At 32.9% G+C, this 15,215-nt stretch overlaps 1 protein-coding gene across 1 annotated transcript; it reads right to left on the bottom strand.

Moving 5' to 3' along the window:
• Positions 1–519: 519 nt before the first annotated feature.
• Positions 520–6,745, bottom strand: Trx2 (Thioredoxin 2). Its single transcript, XM_066395665.1, has 3 exons — positions 6,588–6,745; positions 3,125–3,268; positions 520–1,143 (listed from the first exon to the last, which is right to left on the bottom strand). Exons 1-3 carry the CDS (start codon positions 6,609–6,611, stop codon positions 994–996), a joined length of 318 nt encoding a protein of 105 aa, XP_066251762.1. The 5' UTR covers positions 6,612–6,745; the 3' UTR covers positions 520–993.
• Between the last annotated feature and the right edge of the window lie 8,470 nt (positions 6,746–15,215).

Here is a 15,215-nt window from a genome sequence, read left to right as displayed (position 1 = left end):
GAGGGGCATCAACTTTAGCACCAATACATTTCCCTCTCAGAGTAATTAAAGTTTGATACTAAACATTTTTGTGTAGGATGCCTAGTATTCGAGACATTTCGATATTCCAGGTTAAATGTTACACCCTGTATAGCAGAAAAATGAAAATTGATACCGATGAATTTTAGGTTATCCTATTTGAGAATCTCTCTTCATTTTTATTCTAGAAAAGCCCCAATAGTATTTTTTTAAATTTGATTGCATAACGTAGTTGGTCATGACTATGGGTGAACAGTCATCGTATCCGCTACACAAATGCTCATTTTCAATATCTAATTGACAAAAAGAAAAACATCAAAATCGACCACACTGCACATATTTAAAATGTTTTAATTAAATTTAAATTTTTGTATTAATAGCTTTTTAACAACGTTCAAAAATTCAACAACATGCGCATCTAAAAATATATATAAACAGGTGTCGAGTGTCATTTAATTCATCCACTACAAGATTAAATGATAACACTCAGCAAAATGATAATTCAAGTTCAAAATTTTATTATATTACTTTTAATCCAATAACATCTGTACGTGAATATTATTTCCAAGCAGTTGTAACACGTTTAAAACCAGTGTAAAAAATACGATAATTTGTAGGCACTACTTACTGTCACCAATTAAATTCTCTTTATTCGGTTTATTTAAGTTGTCTTAAATATTGTATTTATAAATAGAATGAATGCAAAACCCTAATAATTTACTATTAACGTGAAATGCTTGAAAGGAAACATTTGACTATTCTCACGGCTTTATATGGAAAAATTAACAAAAATTACATACATCTATTAGCAAAACGAGTGGTAGTATGTTCCGGGTTGGCAGATAGTACAATTTTTGCACTCCATTAATATGCAGATCTAAATCAACGTACTTATTACACAAACAAAAATATTACTATCGGCTAACCGGGAACATGTGACAATAAAATGAGTAACGGACAGTGAGTGCTAGGAATTTACTTATTTTCCAAAATGCTGCTCTTCAATTTATCGTAATTGGCGCCTGAGAAGGTTAAAACGACGCTCTTGTTCTTAATAAATACGAAAGTTGGCATGGACGAAATGTTGTACTCCATGGCGATTTCTTCGCATTCATCCACATCAACCTGAAAAAAGAACAGTAATAAAGAGAGCAATTTATATCTATGAAGTAACATTCTTTGTATATAGGAATAAAGGTGACAAAGAAATGCTTCATAGATCGACGCACACTCCTAATCAAATGTACCCAAAGCACAGTTTAACCTTGTATGAAGAAAATCCTTGTTAAACTTAGTATGTAATAACATAAAAATAACTACAGCTGAATTTTACAGGAGAAACATTCGTCTTATTTGTAATTTAAAATTAGCAAATAAAAAAGAAACAAGTACAGTATTTTTATGTGTATTATTCCATCAGCAGACTACTCAGAAAACGTCTCCCTTAGGGAGTAATGGTTATCATAAAAAGCCCGTATAATAACATATTATTATGTCCGTTTTTAGCTTAACGATCGGTCGTAAATTTCATATAATTATCGCAATAATCAGCCATTATTGGAGAGATAAGTTCATTATGGTTAAATAAAGTAAATAGAGCGTTATATAGGTACTTTACGTAATGGTCGGGATTCTAGAGCATTTCAAACATTATTAATAATTTGATAAGGTCATACTTAAAGCTTCAGCAATAATAATCCTACTAATAAATAATACTTCCACACGCTATAACCAATACACGTTCTAATATAAGTCGTTTCCGATCGATTTCGGTAATGCTAGTAGACCGTGTTTATTGCGAAAACTCTCGATATATTACAATGCATGTTTCGAAACCGATTTTTATGGTGGAAAGACCGACTTTGGGTTCATTCAGAATATTTTCAATTCCGAAAAAATTCAAAACATTCCCTACATACAGGTGGTTTCATGATAGTATGGCAAAAATTCATAGGGCGAATCTGTGGATGATTTTATTAAGAGAAAAGTTCATATGAGCGTGGGCTCGTTTACGCTTTTTTGTCTGAAATACAGGGTGTTAAAAGAGATTAAGTTTTTCCTAATAAGTCCGTTTCGGCATTAAATATTTTTATGAAAATTGGGGAGCGTAAAATAGGCGTGGAGGCTCATGTTTTAAGGGAAAAAACGCGGTTTTCATTTCACCAGTGGCGTCCCCATTGATGTGACCCTGAATATTTTAAACGAAAAATATGATCCCTAAAATTAAAATATCAACTATGAGCTAGACCTAACCTGAGCTAAGTAGCCGTTTGTCCTTACAAAAACTGCACTATTCATTTTTATACAGTCTTATTTTTATTCCTAAAGCATTTCATTGATAGAGGAATTTGTGTTAACTCTAAATTTGTCTCGGCTAATTAACACTGCCCACTTTTGGAAGAAACCGCATAAGTTAAATAAGAAACAGGCAGAGGTATTTTTAAAACGACCACGAACCTATTCCTCCTAAGCCAAAGCCGAACTTAAATTTAAGCGTGGCTTAAATTGACTGTATAGACTCTAAATTCGGCTTTGGGTTTCATAAAATTCTCCTTGACGAACACCGTTTCACTGTTACCAATCGCCATTTTTGATAATCTAGGTAGAAGCAACCTTGAACAATAACGTGAGAAGCATAGATCGGAATTGCTAACAATTTCTAATGGTATTATGAGACGTAACAAAATCCACAATAAAACCTGTAAACCAAACTTGTACCTACATCATAGAGTCAATAGTAAATTATTTCCCGCTTAATGCTATTGTACAATGTTGTCTTATCTGAAATCTAGTATGGGCGTGCCATAAATTTATCATTTTCATTAGCCTCAAAATAAGGCAATTTTGCCTGAAATTTGCCTTTGCCATATATCTACCACTGAATAGCAAAATTCGTGAATTTGCGGTGCACCCAAAACTTCTTATCAGAATTGTATAACAAACAAATTGAACCACCACATACCGTATGACGAGTGAGGTGGCATGACACCTCCGTATATAAAAATGATTTCATTAAACTGGGCATGAGTCATGGAAATTCCTTATACAGGTTTGCTAATATTTTCCGGAAACCTTCAGCAAAGTCACATTTAACAGCAATTTCTACCTTTAGAATGTGAATGTCGGGATATTCCTTAGCCAGCTCGTCTAGTTTCGGCCCAATCATTTTGCAAGGCCCACACCAGGTAGCAAAGAAATCGATGACGACCAACTGGTTTCCAGCGTCACTCAGTTTTGATTGCAAATCGTCCTGAAAAATTATGACTCAGGAATTATTTACATTTCGTGCTCAGAGATGATTTCAAATAAAATTTACTCTAAAAACGTGAAGAGACGTAATTTTCGCATTAACTGTTCACAACATGAGAATCATATGTCTTGTTCGAGAGCGTTTGATAAATCTCTCGTGCGCAAAGCATTTAAACAATCTATTTGAAGTGAAGGGGAATTGTTTGCTAATCCACTTCATTGTTTTTGCCTCGTCACTCAGTCATTAAGTTTAATATTCAATGGGACTGGAGAGGATGCTTATACGTAATGCACATCATTATTTTCAAATAAGTTCGAAACGCACTGAATCGATGACTGACTTAAATGTTTTGTTTGTCAAGTCGCAAATAGTTCAACAAGATCAAGAATTTGAGATGAAAAATCGCATTTAATTTTAGATGAAGCTTGTATCAACTATCAAGAAAACTTCTCAGAACGGTTTGAACTGGACTAGCCCTTCTGGGCAAACCCCGTATGTAAAGGCAAAATGAAGAAATCGACGATATTGGGTTGTTCATCGATGTTAAGTATTAAAAAAAACACACAAAAGTTGAAGCTGCACATGCTTGTCCGTTTAACAGACCAAAACTTCTATCTTGACTAGTGACTAAGAGCCATGTAGAAGCAGTTAAAGAAAACTCACCCCATATACAGACACACATGTAAATAGTGCCAAACCTTTTAGCCTGTACAGAAAAGCATCGAATTCAAGTCAGTAAGAACAATGTATAGCCTAATTACCTGGGAACACGAAGAATTTGGAAATTAGCCTGGTATTGACAAAAAAATCAATTATACACGGCACAGCGGGTTAAGTAATTATTCGTTAGGGAAATGACATAGAGTGCATTACTTATGTGATTGATGAAGAATGGGTTACTGACTTTTTAGTCACGAAAACATTAAGCATATTCAAGCATCAAATTTGAAATGATTGACGTTGGCGCTCCTAAAAGAACCGTAGCACGGGGTCGTCAATATGTAATCAATCGTCGAGGGCGGGGGATACTTTTTTGATTTTTGATGAAATATGAAATCAGGACTTACATTTTTTTTATGGACAAGTTGGGTTCTTCGTTTCAGGGGGCTCAGACTATTCAGGATTAGCCCGAAGAGGGAGCGACGTACATTAATAATTAACAATAATAATTCCAGCAAATTTGTTCAATTGAATATTAATAATTGAATTGCACTTAAAGATAGTCAGGAAATATGCCAAACGACGAATTACGATGACAATACTAATAAGGAAATTAGCAAGCAAAAATAAATATAAAGTTAAACAAGGCGCTAAAAAAACATGGCAGATGCTAGCACTTGGTTTACAAAAAATAGGCTGATATTAAATGAAGCAAAGACCTGGACTCTTCAAAATATTGAAAAATTCTCCATTGATTGAGGTAGCAAACAGCAAAAATTCCAATACAAGAAAGTAAAAAAAAGTACATTTTTAGTAGTAAGTAGGCTATACTCTGTATGTTACACAATGAGGACAATCTACAAGTGTATTAAATTTGATTCTAAATTTCTAAAGTATCATTAGACTTTGGATTGGTATGCATAAAAGTAGTAACTATGCACTAAAATATTTGTTTGTCTGAAGAGAACATTAAGAATTACATTCATTTTTAGAAGAATTTAGAACATCTTACACAGAAAAACTTGCGAAAATTTAGATTTTACATTATGAGATAAAAGTAATAATCCAATGGGTATCTGACTTAATTGGATTCAGCAAGTCTGGATACCCAGTCTCATCGCAAACCAGAGCAACATTTGCATAAGTTGTTGGTATGCGATTTAGATTCAATTGATTTGCATCATTCTGTCACCAAGCAGTATTTACTGCATATCTCATATTGTATATATTACATATCATGCATGTCTGCTGTGCCATCAACCTTACCAGCATCTGCCACTCTACATGGACTATGAGCCAACATTTTCCAACAGCAATGCATGCTAATGTTGACCCAACTGAATAGTGCATCCTCAATTTCTCTTTCCTGGAATTATCTTCAGTGCAGAGTGCATAGTATGCAATTTGGAATAAGAATTGGATAACTGACACAGATCATGATATAAAGGCAATGTTACTTTTGCAAGGCTAAGATTACTTCACAACTTTGCAAGAAATGGGCAATGTCATCATTATGAAAACTTTTAAAACAAAAAAATTCTCAATAATTATTGCAAATAAAGTCACAACTTTAGTCTTGAAATGTCCATCAATTTATGTGTGGCCAATAGCTTTTTTAACATACAAAATTATTCATTTTTGCTATAAATAGATTTGCAGGAGATGAATAAATCACTACCCAACAATTCTGGACACTTGGTCCTATCAATCATGTACCCAGTTTTTTTTTAAAGAAATAACGTCTCTACTATGAAATATAAATATGAGAATTTATTATTGGTCACATACTGCATAGCAAATGCATAACATATAACAGAAAATTCATATATTTTTGACTTTCTATGCAATTCTTATGCTTTATTTTATGTGTTATGCAATCTTAAGATCAAGTGTCATTTACTGGGGCACACTAATATGCTTTATTAGAAGCCAGAAAGTGTGGGTTTTATCAAGGGTTTTGTAGAAATGGGAATGAAATGAGAAAATAAAGAAACAGTTTTTTTTTGCCGATATGGTAATATTGTATAAATCTATTAATCTGACCTTGTTATTGTGAATGAGAGCATTAGATATGACTAGCAGAAAATTACATGTGTCTCGGAGAAAAAGTGAAGGAGTGAAATGGCATAAAACAAGATGTATAGTGTCACTTTACATAGCAAGGCCAAAAGGCCAAAAGTAAAAAATGATTGACAGTCACTGTAAATAGACAATAGATAAGCATCAATAAAGGCTCTTTTTATCTAGACAGTAGAAGTAAAAATTTCAAACAAAATATAAAAACCTAGAAAATCATGTAAAAAGGTGTTTGGATCAGCCTTAATTGGAAAAATATTATATAGTTGGCGAAAATGCAAACTTGCTGCTTTAGCTTCCTTCACGATTGGGACAGCAAATTCGCTGCTTTTTCGCCTTGTGAAACAAGCGACTATTTAATAAATAATTAAATTAGTTTACTGATTGCTGAACTGTTAAATTTTTTTGGAGGCTGAACGTTAGGCAACAAGTTAATTATCAATATTCTATTTTAAAATGAGGAATTATGATATACTCCAGGTTATCGCTTCTTCTGAGGTAATGTTGTGTTGCTGTGGTACACAAAAGGGGCCTTTTCCAGGAGAATATTTTGAGAATAGTATTACAATTGCATAGAACTTACCTTGTCCTTAATGTGGGAGACCATTTTATAGCACTATTTAAGCTTAAATTCTGCTAAAACACGTAGACGAAACCTTTCAAAAATGCGGAATGCAGAGGAGTAATTTTTCTGATTAAATGTAAAAACCACTAGACTTGACTGACACGAGACACGATGACAATCGTAACACTTTATTTCACTTCAGTTACAGTTTAGTTAAATGAAATACATCTCTGTCCTTTTCTATTGTGCAGTAACAAACAAAGATGTCGACAGTTTAGTTGTCGGTTGGCTCAACTGAGAAACATGACGCCACAGTATAAATAGCACATAAAAAAATGGTGTCGTTGAAGAGTCGAGTTTTCGCGCAATATTGCCGAGTTGTTACGAAATAGTTGCGCTGTCGAAATATGTGTATGTACAGGGTGTTTGTAAAGATATGGTGCAAATTGAAGGAATCGATATGCAATTGAATGTTAATGATATGCTATCAAGAATAATATTTAAATCATATTTGTCTGCTCGAAAGTGACCCAAGGCTGAAACGATTGCACGAAAATAATTGCGCACTTGTATATCGGGTGACGTCAGGAAATGGGTCCCATTTTTTGCTACTTGATATATAAAAAATATAAAAATTTGAAATTTGGGCCACTTATGCAATCACTCCAACCACTTATACAGTCACTTATACAACCACTCCAACCACTTATACAGTCACTTATACAACCACTTATACACTAAATTTTTATAGACACTTTTAAAAGTGATGTTCCTTCCAGCTTGATCGGAAGTGTCCCTAACTTTTAATTTTTAAATAGGACACCCTGTACTTTTTGACATCACTGGAAGCAAAAGATCTGACCTGTTTTTGGTAATTTGCTTCTTTTTAATTGAAATAAAAAAATAAAAAATCATACGTTCCCCATTTTAACTTGTTAAAATGACGGGCGATTTTTCACGCCTCGTTCCAAATAAAGGAAGATCTCTATGCTGCTATGCTGCTTACTGAGAACCGTAATCTCAAAAAAAAAGAACAGAATTTCATCACTTTCATCTACTAAATGACAACTTACCTGTCGATTTGTCATGTTTCTTCCAAGCACTTCCCAGACTTTCACTTACTAAATGTCAGTTATGACATTATGCACCTGATTATTAAGTGTAAGTACTATCTTGTCTGTCACCGAGGCAGCGCTAAACTGAATCATCTAAGGCATTATATCGCTTCAAAATATACAAAAACATGGTGTTTACAGGTCTTAAACATCGATACGCCCTAGATAATACATTTTAATTAAAATATTTCTCCAGATTATTATACGGAAATTCTTCCTTCCTTTATATGGAAAAAGTTTTCCTTAAATATCGGTTTTTGTAGCAATTTTAATTGGAATATTATGACTTTTTGCTACGGCCAACTCGAAAACCTTTAAAGTTAGTAGAATTGACGCTGATGAATGAGGACGAGGAAAAACATGTAAAATATAGTTTAGCCCTCTTAATGAGTTCTCTAAGGTCTAACACACTGTACAAAAATCCGGATTCTTTTTATCTGAGATGGGAATTTATTTTAAATGTAATCAGGTTTTCTACTAAATTCAAGAATTACGCGTTTTATTTTGGGCTGAATTGCGTCTACGCACAAATGGAAAAAATTCTCCATTGCGTGGAGTTGAGGTTCACGGGCCAGAAACTACAACATTCTCGCTTCCTCCGGGAATATCCAACTTAACACACATCGGTCCTGACCTGGACGGTAATTCTGGACTTCACGAGGAGGATGAGGCTCCTAGGGGAATAACCGGTAAAGAGAACGATCTTCATCCTCGCGGCCCTCTTATAGGAATCTCCCACTAAGGGAAAGTGGTTTAGGCAGACAGGTTGTTCGGAATCAATGGAAATAGGGATAAATGTAAAATCAGTCACGTTAACTCTCCTCCCAGCGATTTTCTCACATGACCAACGCCAAGAGTCGCCACTCTGAAGAGAAGAGATGTGACAAACAGGGATGAGATAGGAAAGTTCCTCAGGGGTTCTGCAGAATTTCCCTCGAGCGAGCTTTGGTGGGACCTATTCTCTACGTGGAGCAAAAAACCGTTTACTCTAAATAAATTTATTAGTAAATTCTCACAATTAGAATTCAATGCAACTCACTACTTTCGTACCTTTTGCTCGCTGAACGTTATGGTGTAGAACAATAATCCTATTTGTATCGAAGAGAACAGTGCGCGAGATAGGTGTGCTTTCACAAGATTGAGAGATTTAAAAACTGCTACGCAGAAGACATTCATTCGAACAACAACTGTAAAATAGTAACAATAACACTGTTCTATGGATTTCTTGAAAATGCATAGTCCCCTACTTAACATAATCTTATTTACGTTATGCATTGAGGCGGAGCGCCTCGACTCATTTTGGAGACGAAAACAACTTTCCCCTGACTTAGAAGTTCCCGTCAAACTCAGTTCACAGATTACACGTATAGAGTTATCTCTTATGTAGTTGAAAGCATTGTTATGTATTTCTCCTGTAGTTGCAACAAACGAGGATATACAGGGTGTCCCGAAAATCAATGTCAAAAATGGTATCATGAGATTATTTGGGTCAAAACATTAAGATTTACTTTAAAAGTTATTAGAGAAAAAGTGTCTCGTTTAAATGCTATTGGCGGTCAAAGTTTTTGAAAAAAAACATACTTTTTGCTATATCTCGAGAATGCTTTAATGGGTTTTAATGAAACCCATTGTACATTTATTCATTATTACAGGGATTATTTTCATGTAACATTAATGTCTTTTCGCAATATGAAAGTGGTAAGTTCTTAGCCATCTTCGTACAAAAATTATCAGAAGTTTTTATTGGGTAGCTACATCGTATTGTTTTTTTTTCTGATGATTCATTAGCCTTTTCTCCAACTTTTCTATCTCTTGGAAATTTCTCGTACGGTTAACATTTCACGCCGAAAAAAATTATTTTCTTTCCTCATACAGAACATCAACTTGCCATTCCTTCGATAATTATCGACACTTGTCGATGTGAACGCTGACGTCACGTATGGAAAATGTCATAAAAATTAATCAACATTTTTCGACGTTTCTTTTAAGTTGTTTCTTTTATTAAGAACAATAATAATAATAATTTATCGTTTTTCATAATTCATTTAAATTGTTTTTTTATTTATTTTTATTTTTTATGAGTTCAATCTTCACTACAGATCAGGAGAGTTAACTGGCTATTCAACTGAAACATCGACAAATGTCGATAATTATCGAAGGAATGGCAAGTTGGTGTTCTGTATGAGAAAAGAAAATAATTTTTTTAAGCGTGAAATGTTAACCGTACGATAAATTTCCAAGAGATAGAAAAGTTGGAGAAGAGGCTAATGAATCATCAGAAAAAAAAACAATACGATGTAGCTATCCAATAAAAACTTCTGATAATTTTTGTACGAAGATGGCTAAGAACTTACCACTTTCATATTGCGAAAAGACATTAATGTTACATGAAAATAATCCCTGTAGTAATGAATAAATGTACAATGGGTTTCATTAAAACCCATTAAAGCATTCTCGAGATATAGCAAAAAGTATGTTTTTTTTCAAAAACTTTGACCGCCAATAGCATTTACACGAGACACTTTTTTCAAATAACTTTTGAATTAAATCTTAATGTTTTGACCCAAATAACCTCACGATATCATATTTGACATTGTTTTTAGGGCACCCTGTATAGGGTGGACCAATTGCCATGGATCACTATTCCTACCTTCTAAACCGTAAACGTTGCAAACTCGGTAAAATGAGACAAAAGCTGTCAAATTTGATGACAAGTTAAGATTTCGAGGCAATGTTGCCGAAGTTTGTTTGGTTTCGGAAGTATTGAGAAAAAACGAAATTTTTCCGAAAACATTTTTTGTAAATAGACCGAAAACTAAGGGTTTTCGGAAAAAGTTTTTCCTACAACATTTTATTAGTTTTTAAAACTCCACACACTAATGTTAAGTTTTCAAAAATAGCACTTTTACTTTTTGAGATATCGACACTAACTTCAATTTTTGAAATACGGACCTGGATTCAATTCAACAATGACCTGTATCACATGTTTACATTTGCACGAAAATGTCTTCAGAGTAATAGGGGACAGTTTCAACATATGTAATTAGTGGTAGTATTTGTGTCTTCGTTGTAATTAATTGAGATATTTCAGCGCCATACTCTATTAATTAAGTAACATTGATTTGATTAATTACCATTAATTTCATTTTAATTCCTTATTTCAACAGAGGTGCCTAATTTGTTTTGTTCTACATTAGAGTTTTAGGATTAGAGCAAAATAAATTTTATAGTTTCCAAAACACAAACCTAAAAGTATAAGAAAACGAAACACGTTTTCGGCAAAATTTCGTTTTTCCCCAATACTTCCGAAACGGAACAAATTTTGGCAACAGCGCGTCGAGATCTTAGCTTCTCATCAAGTTTGACAACTTTTGTTTAATTTAACCGAACTTGTAATGTTTACGGTTTAGAAGGTAGCAATAGTGGTCCATAGCAATTGGGACCTTGTAAACCTTGTAGGTACTAGGTCTCTGCAGGTAAATTTCTTCAGGAGTTGCTGCGAAAGGCGATAAAAATTGCCAAGTCCCAACCACCGAGACCTGAGTATAAGCTTATCCTTTATTCCACAGTTTCCAAAGGGCTCAGATTAATTAGAAAATTATTATTGGTTTTTGGAATTATGGAAAAAAGCAGTAAAAGCATCTACCTGTTCGGTTACAGACCGTTATTACCCCCGATTACTTGCCAAAATTTGCGTGCACTATTTAAAACTTATTAAGCTAATAAATGTCTGTAGCTTATAAAGTTATCAATTTCTTACGACCACGAGTCAACTACAGTTAACCAAGGTCATAAATAGTTAATTACATATAAGTGGCCTTTGCTTAATATCACAAGCTCTCTGTTTTTGTTACAAACCCAGTAACGCCCTTAATAACAATAAGTTATTAATCTACAAAGCTTATGGTTACACTGAACTAATTAGCTATAATTAGCTACATACATATATTTTAGTGAAATGAAATTTTTCAATATCTTTCTTATTTGCTTCATGGCAGGAAGAGCATACCAAAATACAGAGTGATTCAAAAGTACGGGCCGCTACTCCAAGGACGTATCCTACACATTAATCTAAAACAATACTTTCTTTTTTTTTATTGTTTTTTAAGAAACTTATGACGATGTAAAGAGGGGCCGGTAAAGTGTTTTTTTTACCCTTTTTAGTGATCGTGAATTTGGCAAATAGCCATAAAAATGGACTTGAAATATATTTACTAAAAAAAATTTTTTTATCTTTAGTAGCATGATGTTTTGGGGGGTACACATGCTTATTTTTTAATAAAACTTTTTTGTAATATAAAATTTTGGACATGATTTTTTAAAACCCACTATTCTTGAAACTGGTAAATTTAAGCGAATTTGCGAACGAATACCTCTTTATTGTAGAAAAGGTTGCTTTTTACGAATACTATCTTTTCGTGTGAAAATTGTATGTTGCAAAAAAGTTTCATAAAAAAATAAGCATGTGTTCCCCTCAAAATGTCACATCACTGATTATTAAAAAATGCTCTTTTTTGTAAAAATATTCTAAACTCAGTTTGCTGGCTACTCACCAAACTTCAAGAGATTGCGATTTCCCGTTCACCAATTAGGGTCAAAAAACCTCTTTGCTGGACCCATCTTTAAATCATTATAATTTTCTTAAGAAACGATTTAGAAAAAAAGAGTATTAAAATTTTATCTTATATTAATGTGCATAATACGCCGCTGAAATGGTGGCCCATAATTTTCAATCACCTTGTATATTTAATAAGCATATTATTGCATAATAATTTTCAAAATATTCATATAATTCATATAAAAGGCAAGTATGGTTTTAGGTTCTACAATTTCAAAATCAGGAGGTTCGAAGTTAATATGCAAACTAGAGCGATTCTGAGACTCTTCATGAGAATCATTAAAGTAGCGTGGGTAATGCACATTTTTCATCTATTATCATAAATAAGTATATGGCTGCTTATATTTATTTATGGAAGTATTAATATTTTTTTTAATAAATTATTCTTAATAAAATATTAATTCTTAACTGACCGATTAAATTTTATTTCTATTCGAAATTTGGAAAATTTTTGATCGAAATGCTTCGAATTTTGATTTAATTATATTTGATTTAGTTAATTCGTTGTTTATCACAAAATGGTGAAATGTTGCCAAAAAACGAATTTCAAGCAGTTTCGAAAAATTATTGCGCATACCCATATTTATGGAATATTGATTTAAATGTGATGAGATCGTCAGGGCGTGAAGTGATACCTATTTCCTTCTCTACATACCTTTAAACAAAAAATCTTATAAAATAAAAAAAAATTAAAACGAATAAAAGTATGAAAAATTTAAAGTGTGTAAGATCTGAAAGTAGGTATATGCTGTGTAGCTATTATTCGTTTTTTGGCAGCTCATCCCTTGGACTGTAAATCGTGTTTACATACTTTAAATACATAGTGTGCACACAAAAACTCAATCTGCCCTTACTTTTTAAAGTCTACGATATTCAGACCATTTACTTAGTTGGTGTATGTACAGATAGAATACTTAAGATATACAGGGTGTATTAAAAAAATTAAAATTGACTCAACGTTATTTTTAAAATGTATCAATAAACAAAAACTACCGATGCATTAAGGCAATTTTAATTTTTTTACTCGAAAACGGCGTCTTTTTCAAAAAAAGATGAAGAGAAAAGAGAAGTTAATAGCATGATGTGAGTAATGCTTACAAAATTGTAATAAAACATATCAAACGGTTTATGAGAAATTAATAAATTTGTAGTTTCGTATGAAAATTTTAATGCACTGTATTTTTGTCACGAAACATTTTTGGGATATAACATATGTAGCGAACCACGATTATTTTTCTATGTAGAAATTAAAGTTTAACTTCTAAAAGTTGTACACCCCGTATATACATTATTAGCTTCAAAGACCTACCCAACTCATATATTCATATACAGGGTGTCCCAAAAGTAATGGGATAAAGAGCAACAGCAGGTTCCTGCCATCAAACTCTTAAGATCCAGCGCAATTGTTGTATTCCGAAAGTTAATAAAGATACAGGGTGTTAAAGTTTCAACTTTATTTATGATTTTATTTTACATGTTCACAGTCTGTTGACCTATGGTGCTGAAATTTGGTATATCGGGGTTTTTGGACGTAGGAAACAAGCTAGTGTGGTCGGTTTTATTGTAGCTAAGAGGAGGCGTCACTTGGAACCGTCTTGATTAGTTAAAAGGGCTCTAATTCCTTTCTGCGCAGCTCCAGTAGCCCTATTAATAAAAATATTATTCTGTTTAATATTTTAGGTAAAAAAGGTATATTTGTTAGTAGCCTCAAAATTTGATCGTTTTCGAGATATTTCTCGTTTAATATCGCTGATATATTCATAACGTAATAACGGTATGTGCGTTATGACTTTCTGTAAATTAGAATTTAAAAAAATTGACCAAAATCAACTTTAGTAGTCCGTACAATATAAATAAGGCAGCATACCTAGATGATTTAAAGATAAGTTCTGTATTATAGGTAATTACTTGGCCAGCTCTTGGCTTTATTCAAGAATACGTATAGGGTCATTGGTTATATTTTCACCACCCACCTAGAGGTTTTCCTTTTAATCTGAGAAGAAAAAGTTGTAGATAATCATATGTAGTTTATTTCTATATACATATACATTATACAGGATGTTCGAGAAATGCGTGGCATGTCAAACTTATATATTTTTTAATGGAACACCCTGTATATTGTTGCATTTTTGGATTGTATGCCAGATTCAATGACTTTTCCAAATACACACACCGTTAAAAGTCTTGGACCCCCTGTATAAAGGAGGTTTATAGTTTATCTATTTAGTTGTATTTTACAATGGACAAAGGTAAAATAATCGGTCCAATTTTTTATAACCAGTCTTTAAATGGCCAGAGATATCTAAGAATTATAGAGAATGTTGTAAACGATGAAATTTCCAGAATATTACCAAATGATAATAATTTGGATGGTGTCATATGGCAGCAAGATGGCGCTTCTCCTCACAATATTGCGGCCGTTCGAAACTATCTAAATAATATGTTTCCCAGCTGGATGGGACGATTTGGTATTATAAAACGGCCAGCTTGTACTCCTGATCTTACGCCTCTAGATACATTTTTGTGAGGAACCTTGAAAGATAAAATAACTAGACATAGAAATTAAAATATAATTGATATTAAAAATAAAATTATAGACGAAATTGATTTATTGAACAATCATAATCAATTTTCTATATACAGAGCCTTACGAAAACTGCAATGGGGCTATTATAAATGTATTGAAGAAAATGGCGCCCACTTTGAACACATACCAAGGTTAGTTAAATAATATACATGTTATACTTGAGTTACTACAAAAAATCGACAAAGTTTGTTAATTTAATTTTGTTCAGTTATCAAATTATATTTCAACATCATTTTTATTGTTATTTAAATAAATGCTTAAAACTACATTAGACAATTTTATTTATAATACTTACCTTCATTAGTAACCAATATCAATCACCTAGC

The sequence above is a fragment of the Euwallacea similis genome, chromosome 12, assembly GCF_039881205.1.
Source record: "Euwallacea similis isolate ESF13 chromosome 12, ESF131.1, whole genome shotgun sequence".
NCBI lineage: Eukaryota > Metazoa > Arthropoda > Insecta > Coleoptera > Curculionidae > Euwallacea > Euwallacea similis.
The sequence above is the reverse complement of the archived record's forward strand: the minus strand, read 5'-3'. Positions and strand labels throughout refer to the sequence as shown.